This window comes from Priapulus caudatus, unplaced genomic scaffold (assembly GCF_000485595.1).
Source record: "Priapulus caudatus unplaced genomic scaffold, Priapulus_caudatus-5.0.1 Scaffold3746, whole genome shotgun sequence".
Classification (NCBI taxonomy): Eukaryota; Metazoa; Priapulida; class Priapulimorpha; order Priapulimorphida; family Priapulidae; genus Priapulus; species Priapulus caudatus.
The window spans coordinates 5,615-14,388 of record NW_014580807.1 but is presented as its reverse complement, the minus strand read 5'-3'; the positions used below and the strand labels follow the sequence as shown (position 1 = coordinate 14,388).

Here is an 8,774-nt window from a genome sequence, read left to right as displayed (position 1 = left end):
AATAGTAATACAGCCTTTTATGTGATATTCTTAGCTTCCTTATGCTTATGCCATATTATTTAACTAGTAATATAATGTGATTTATTTACGTATAAAGGTATTATATATACTCACCCTTGCAGGCTGCACATGGTGTCCCACAACTTTGGCAGCGAGCTCGAACACCCCCAATTGCTTTTCCCTGCTGCCACTTGCGGTAATACACATTCTTGGTGTTTTTTTTGAGTTTTTCCCCTGAAAATAATCCAAAATAAACATGATAAGAATTAAATTAAAATGACTGCAAAATCCTGTAAAAAGTTGAACTGCCCCTTATTGCCCCCGTGGTAATGAAATGCGTGTAGAAAGGCACCTAGAATTCTTCAGACGAGTGTCTCATCTTGTGAGTTACACCCAAAGGACTTCTGTAAAAGAGTACATTTTACTGAATCGTAAAAGAAGAGGGTGTATTCTTGAAAGGTCGAGAGATAGGGTGTGTGTCTCTACCGAGTCCTGCGATAGTGGGTAGAAAAAAATCAAAAAGTCCGCGAAAGGGACCCCGGTTTCCCCAGATAGGGCGCCGCCCTGGGGGGTGCATGGTTTTTAAATCAGGGAACAAACGTTGGGTACAACATACAGCACTCATTTGCTGAGCGCGTGTGTGTGGGGGGGGCAGCATAATGAGCTAAACGAGTCTCTCCTCCGCCAGACACATTGTCTGGTGCGCTTGCTACAATGACCCCGATTTTGACGATTTCTTACTATCGAGGCATTCGAATTCTAGTATCCAACAAAAAAAATTATTGATATACTATTCCGCGGATATCGGGACACGGCTAATCTAGAACCCTGACTTGGTGGCGATTTTTTTTAGATCTACAACATAAGATCAAAGTAAAACACGATTTACGTAAGAAAAATATACAGCTCAACAAACTAATTACTAACGCCCGTAGGGTCTATGTATCACTGACCTCTGTTTGACTTGGCTCCTTCAGATCTTTCTGACTAACCCTAATCCTAACCCTAACCATATCAGATAGTTACCGAGGGTTATAGGGTTAGTCAGAAAGATCTGAACGAGCCAGGTCAAACAGAGGTCAGGGAGACATAGACCCTATGAGCATTACTAACCGCACAATTCTGGCTCCACTTCCTCTTTTAACAGTCCGTATAGTACTGATGATGTGACGTGCACACCATCAACTACTAGACTTCTAAAGCTCCGTTCAAACAATTTTTCACACACGGTAAATTTTTCTCGTCCAACCCATTGGTTTGGGGATGATAAGCTGCGGTCATCAAATGACGGATGTTTAAGGTCTTGCATATGTCTTTGTTGATCTGGTAAAAATAAAATAAATAAACTGAGGCAATCTTTTTGCAATTATTATAACTAAAAATGGATGATTACTTTTTTATACTCTCTGTTTCCATACCTAATTTATTCCTATTTTTGTGAGTACAACCAACACAAAGGGTTTTTGATGAATTTACAATATCCCTGGAACATTTACTCAACTGCATTGATGAATTCCTTTCCCAGGTCTGTTAATATTTTTTGGGGGTTCCATGCCTATAGATGACCATCATAAGACAACTGGCTATTGTTTCAGCTTTTTTGTCTGATATGGGAAACGCTTCCAGCCATTTTGTGAAGTAGACTGTACACGTGAAAAGTCTCCACTTGTTCCCAGTCTCAGTTGTCTTCAGTGGGCCAGTGAGATCAACACCGACCATCTCCCATGGCTCTGTCACCTGTTAAACAAGTGCATACACTAATACTAATGTTGATGGCACACTGTCGTCATGGTCTCTGCCTCCAAACAATAACATGAATTGGTTGAGGGAATGTATACATTACAGACGTTCCTACAACGTTGTGAGAACGTTGCACAATATTTGACAGAAATAACGACCACATCAAGCATAAATACCCTGCCATAATTAATAAAAGCTTTTACATTAACATATGATATAGTTATTGCTAACGGTGGCACACCGGGCCCTCGGGTCCGCAGAGCGGTATGGGTGTTAGGCCCCTGGCTAGGTACCGGGAGATGGCGGAGATGGGTGAATGTTTGTTTTGTCTAATTGTTCTGTCCTTGCTGGCCTTTTTGTCTGCCTGGGTTTGCTTAGCCGAGGGTTGAAATTATCAAAAAAGCCAACACGAGGTGCGCCATGTGGGTGCAATGGCTCCCCCCCTCTAGGCGGTAGAGCCACGGCCGAAACAGTTGGCCGCCCAAGTGATAGGCGGGAAATCGTCGTGTGCTTCTCCGTTAGTTGGCGGGAGGAGCGCAGGAGAGAGGTTGTGGTAGAGAGTTCGATGAGAGAGACAAAGAGATGGAGAGTTCGAGAGAGAGAGAGAGAGTTATAGTGTTGTAGAGAGATGGAGAGCAGAGAGTTATAGAGCGTTGTAGAGAGAGGAGAGAGAGAGCACCACGCTTTTCTGCCTAGAGCGGCCGTTGGGTGAGTAAAACCCCGTATTGTCCCGTCGTTGTGAGGTGAGTGAATAATACAGCTACTATTTAGAAGCAGTGCCGGGAAACTTTTCATTCGGCGGGCCAAAAATGTAGATTTTTTGAACGCTCGGGGCCAGAAATGCCGAAAAAAAAAAAACACAATTTATTGAAAAATCCCTAAAACAAACCACATGACAGGGCTAAAATCACTGTATTTCACGTATAACTGTACAATTCCTGTCAATGGGAAGGATGGCAACTGCTTCTTCTGATCATAATAGCACATATGTCTGGTTTTCTATCCGCCGAGGAAGCGATTCTCAGAGTGTTTTCCAAATGTTCATCTGAAATAGAGCTTCTGTTCTTCGATTTTGAATACTTCAACTTGGAAAAGAATGCTCACAGAGATAAGTGCTGCCGAACAGCGTCACTGTTTTCATTGCATGATGAAGAAGGTTGCGAAAAGATTCATCAGAGACACAGTCTTTGTAGAACTCGACTAGTGGTTTTTGACAAGAATTGTGCCTTCAAATCCATGTTGTTCTTGCAGATCAATTAATTCTAACTGCCAGATTCGTGGGAGCTGTCACTGGATCAACAGAAAAAGGCATTGAGAAGATCTTGAAGTCATTTTCGTTTGCACGAAACTCCTTGAAAACGCGCAGAAAACTCTCGCTGTGAGTTTTTCGATTTCAGTGCGAGTATCTTTCCTCCTTCTGGCTTCAATTCTTTTCTGACTTTTCAGACAAGGGAAATGATCGAAAACATTGTTCTCCAATTGACTTTTCCAAAGAAGCAGCTTGGCTTCAAACGACTTGATATCACCAAAGAGATTGTGAACGAGTTTGTCCTTTCCCTGCCATAGACACGATTCAACTGCATTCAACTTTTCAGTAATGTCGACCAAGAAGGCAAAGTCGCCAGAGCCACTGTTTCGTCGGAGAATTCCAGTAGAGGCCTTCTTTCGACTCCATGAACTGCTGCAATTTCTTCTCTCAGCTCCACACCCGGTTCAGAGTGCGCCCTCTACTCACGCATCTCACTTGAGAAAAGTACAGAACGTCTTTGTAATTCGCAGCCAATTCCTCCAGAAGTTCTTTGAATTGGCGATGATTCACTGCCCGAGCACGGATGAAATTCACAGTTGATATTATTTTAGCCATGCATTTCCTGGAAACCAATGACCTTCGTGCACAAAGATCTTGGTGTATGATACAGTGCACCAATATCAACGTTTGGGCGAATGTTTCTGGTTTGGAGCTCTTTCTTTAAACATGCCTTGAAATCCTTTTCTGCCTCCCCGACCATTGCATGGGCACCATCTGTGGCCAATTCCAACGAGTTTTTCATAATTCAGATTCGCTTTCTTCATTCTGAATCACACTCCTGAAAACTGCCTTTCCAGTACAAGTGTCTTTCATGGGGCACAAGAGCAAGAAGTTCCTCAGTTATATTGAACTCATCATCAACACCTCGCACAAAAATGGCCAGCTGAGCAGTATCTGAAATGTCCGTGCTCTCGTCAAGCTGCAAGCGAAAACACTTTGAACTGAGAGGCTGCTGAGTGCAACTGGTCAGACAGATTTTTTGACAATTCCTCGATCCTCGTACTGACTGTCCTAGCACTCAGACTGAGACTGTTTAGAATCGGAGCTTTCTCAGGGCACATTGTGTCAAAAACTGCATTCACACACTCTTTCACAAATTCACCGTCACTGAATGGTTTCATCCTCTTTGCAATTATCTCTGAAACTACGTAGCTCGCCTTTGTGGATTTTTTGAATTCTCCGTCTGATTTGGTAAACACACTTTGTTGAGATGACAGCTTTCCCTTCAGTTCTTTGACTTTCACAGCTCTTTGTTCTCCTTGCAACTCATCAAACTTGGAAGAGTGTTTTGACATGTAATGACGTTTGACATTGCTTACTTTGGCAACAGCGATCGTTTCTGTGCATATAAGGCAGACAATGTTTCCTCTGTTCTCTACAAAAAAATAGTCTCTTGTCCAGTCCTCATTAAACCAGATTTTCGGAGTCAACTTTACGTTTCTTGGATGCCATTTTTACATTGGTAAAAATTATCTGAGCACTTAAAATTAAAAAAATTAAAAATCGCTTGCGTACGGCGCATGCGCTTGCATGCGCTTCGACACGACCGCCTAGCGCCACGCAAGCCACCAGCAGATAGATATTCGTTATTCGCATTATAAATTAATCGAACGCGAATTGTTTTTTAGCAGCAATCACAGTTAGCACGAACAGAGCTTGGAAGCGGTTTGACACCGTACAGTGTGTCCAGCTGTCCGCGGAACTGGTACGGCGTTCTAAATTCGTAACGAACATATACGCTGCCGGGCAGCGTACAGAATCGCTAGTGTGTCCTAGGCTTTATGACTCAACATGCTTGTCAATACGATTAACTGGCTGTTAAGTAACTCTGTACTGCTTTACAGGTTGTACAGTAGTACTGTTATTTTTTTCCGTAAATTTGTAAAAATTAACGAAAGTCGTGGTTTCATCACATTCTCCAAAACCTTTCGCGGGCCGCGATTGAACCACTCCGCGGCCGGATCCGGCCGCGGTCCGGACTTTCCCGGGCACTGATTAGAGTGAACGTATCGGGTCTGCACAAATAGCGGGGGAGTTAGTCATTTTCGTGCGGCTGTACGGGAGGTGAAGCCGTCCGGTACCTAACTGTACTGTAGCCCTTTTTGCCCGGGCTGCGCTCTCATAGTCATATACTGTGCTGTTTAACCTCTGTGTTTACCTTGGGTATACACTTGTTTATTCATCGTAAAAACGCGAGTCTAGCGCGGCAGGGGCAGGGTGGAGTTTGCCGCCTGTGTGTGTGTGCGTGTCGTTACTCGTCCCGCACTGTTGACTAACTACGACACACGGGGACCGGAGCACAGCGGAACCGGTTATTGCGCGGTGAGCGCAGTAGCCTCGAGCGCTCGGGTGGCTAGCGGGGTCCGGGACGGTGACGATCACGGCCGGTTCAATACCTAAAGGTTCGTGTACTAGCACTAAGTGCTTGACCGGTGGCACCACGGGTGTCGCCGGAAGACGCGCAAACGCCTACACCGGGTAAGCACAGGGGTTAAACACACAGTATAGACTATGAGCCGCAGCCAGGCAAAAAGCGGCTACAGTACAGTTAGCGTACCGACCGGCTTCACCTCCCGTACAGCCGCTGCATGCACGAAATAGACTAACTCCCCGCTATTTGTGCAGAACCGATACGTTCACTCTAAATAGTACTGTATTATTCACTCGCCCCACAACGACGGACAATACGGGGTTTACTCACCACACGGCGCTCTAGGCAGAAAGCGGGACAGCAACAATTAGACAAATAACAAACATTCACCATCTCCCCATCTCCGCGGTACCCAGGGGTCTACACCCTAACCGCTCTTGGAACCCGAGGGTCCGGTGCCACCGCTACAATACTATACCTCATATGTTAATGGTAAAACCTTATTAATTATGGCCAGGGTATTTAATCTTGCATTGTCGTTATTTCTGTCAAATATTGCTGCAACGTTCTCACAATTCATGTTATTGTTTGGAGGCAGAGACCATGACGACAGTGTGCCATCAACATTAGTATTAGTGTATGCACTTGTTTAACAGCTGACAGAGCCATGGGAGATGGTCGGTTGTTGATCTTACTGGCCCACTGAAGACAACCCGAGACTGGGAACAAGTGGAGACTTTTCACGTGTACAGTCTACTTCACAAATGGCTGGAAGCATTTCCCATATCAGACAGAAAAGCTGAAAAAATAGCCAGTTGTCTTATGATGGTCATCTATAGGCATGGGACCCCCAAAAAAATATTAAGAGACCTGGGAAAGGAATTCATCAATGCAGTTGAGTAAATGTTCCAGGGATATTGTAAATTCATCCAAAACTTTCTTTGTGTTTGGTTCTGTACTCACAAAAAATAGGAATAAATTAGGTAATCGGAAACAGAGAGTATAAAAAAGTAATCATCCATTTTTAGTTATAATAATTGCAAAAAGATTGCCTCAGTTTATTTATTTTATTTTTACCAGATCAACACAAGACATATGCAAGACCTTAAACATCCGTTCATTTGATGACCCGCAGCTTATCATCCCAAACCAATGGGCTTGGACCGAGAAAAATTTACCGTGGTTTGTGAAAAATTGTTTTGAACGGAAGCTTTAGAAGTCTAGTAGTTTGATGGCGTGCACGTCACATGATCAGTACTATACGGACTGTTAAAAGAGGAAGGGAGCCAGAATGTGCGGTTAGTAATGCTCATAGGTTCTATGTCTCCCTGACTCTCTGTTTGACCTGGCTCGTTCAGATCTTTCTGACTACCTATAAACCCTCGTAACTATCTCATATGGTTAGGGTTAGCGATTAGGGTTAGTCAGAAAGATCTGAAGGAGCCAAGTCAAACAGAGGTCAGGGAGACATAGACCCATTGGCGCTTAGTAATTAGTTTGTGAGCTGTATATTTTTCTTACGTAAATCGTGTTTTACTTTGATCTTATGTCGTAAATCATAAGCAAGTCGCCGGAAGAAGCGCGCCGCGCTTGTCAAACCACTCGTCCGGCGAGCGTGACTCCATCGTGGAGCAGTGGCCCTGCCCAGGGCTGTCGGGACGGCTGCGGGAGCCACCCCACCCTGGTCCCCCGCAAGAGGAAGTCGGGCCTGCCCCAGTGGATAGGGGGCGGGGCAGGAAAAGTGCCCGAGAAGCCGGGCGCGCAGTGAAGGAGGGTCCACAACCCCCCCGTGCGCCCGGCGAGAAAGGCGCCGCCGCACGTACAGAGGCGCTCCCCCACCAGGACGCAAATCCTGAGGTACAGATGTTAATTAACTATAGAAAAATATGTAAACGTCCTAATAACGTTTTTAAAACGTTACTACATAACGTTTTTAAAACGTTACTACATAACGTTGTGAGAAGGTGCGAGTGTAACGTTCGTGTGGTACGTTTCTGGAACGTTGCTACAACGTTATTACTGACGTAACCAAACTACAACATTCCAGCAAACTGTTGTGGGAACGTTATGTGTTAGCTGGGAGAACTGATTGAAATGTCAGGAATAACGTTGTAGCAACGTTCCAGAAACGTGCCACACGAACGTTATGGCGCTGTCACACCTCCGTATGAAAGCCAGCGTATACCAACGTATGAAAAATTTGGTCAATACGCTGGCGTACGTCGAATAAGTTATGGGTAAACTTTGTATAAGTTAAGAGCACGCTGAAGCACGGCTGAAGCACCTGGTATACGTCGTAGTACGCGCGAGGTCGTCGGAAAATTCTGAGCATGCTCAAAATTTTCCGACGTATGCCAGCGTATGCCCATACGCGGGCCATAAGTTGTAGGCAAGTTATGCGATCGTTGACACACGTTCACACACGTTACTTGTAAGTTACTCATAAGGCTCGAAATACGTCGAGATAATGTTTAGCGTACCCAAAACTTAATTCTAAACTATGAGTAACGTGCTTTGAACCTATGTGTAACTTATCTCCAACGTATATTGACGTATGTAGACGTATTTGACGTGTTCCGGGACGACCACAGAACTTACTGAACGTGTTTCTAAACTTACAGCTACCGTATAATGGCGTATTGGCAGCGTTTAGGGGAATTGGTATATAAAAATGGTATTTTCATGTTGATACTGCAACGGTGATGTTGATATTGCAATGTCTACTGCGGTTACATGTTGAATCGCTCGAGCGGCAGCCTTTTTATGGGCTACGACACGTGATCGTCGCGGCGATATTGCTGCCCGCGCGCTATGCATAAGTTAGACTATCGTTGGCATAAGTTGTGAACGCCGGCCAACACGCCTAAGCATTCGTTGGTATAAGTTATCTATATAAGTTGTCGAAACGTTCGATATACGTTACATAATACGTTAATATACGTCCAACTCGTTATGAATACGCCTATGTATACGCCCAAAATTGGAAAAAAAACATCGATAGTTCAGCGTATGCCAGCGTTTTAGAGAAAAATTTTGATACGTCCGGCATACGCTGCTAAATCGTCAAGGAAGCGTGTGACAGGGCCATGAGTAATGTAAAATACACGTGACAACTCACCTGGGAGAGAAACCGTATGTGTGATATCTGTGTATGCTGCCTTCTGCCGTCTGCGTTCACGTGAAGATATGGCAACTCACACGGGAGGAAACCGTACGTGTGTGCTCTGTCACTGTGATGCTGCCTTCGTGTGCGCTGCCATCTGGTTCAAACAAAGATATACCCATGAGAACTCACACTAGATAAAAACCATATTCATTGCAGTTGTGCAAAATTAGGAGCCCTATTTGATCTCT

At 44.5% G+C, this 8,774-nt stretch overlaps 1 protein-coding gene and 1 long non-coding RNA gene across 2 annotated transcripts; both read right to left on the bottom strand.

Annotated features, from left to right (window-relative positions):
• Positions 1-109: 109 nt before the first annotated feature.
• On the bottom strand, positions 110-1,709 carry LOC106819583. Its single transcript, XR_001395457.1, has 3 exons — positions 1,502-1,709; positions 1,114-1,323; positions 110-234 (listed from the first exon to the last, which is right to left on the bottom strand). It is a non-coding gene; the product is annotated as an uncharacterized LOC106819583 (long non-coding RNA).
• A 2,254-nt stretch (positions 1,710-3,963) lies between these two features.
• On the bottom strand, positions 3,964-4,462 carry LOC106819582 (EPM2A-interacting protein 1-like; the record flags this gene model as incomplete). The annotated part of the gene is given in 1 exon segment (XM_014824194.1): positions 3,964-4,462. A coding segment is annotated over 1 exon segment (499 nt), but the record flags the coding sequence as incomplete, so codon positions are not given.
• Between the last annotated feature and the right edge of the window lie 4,312 nt (positions 4,463-8,774).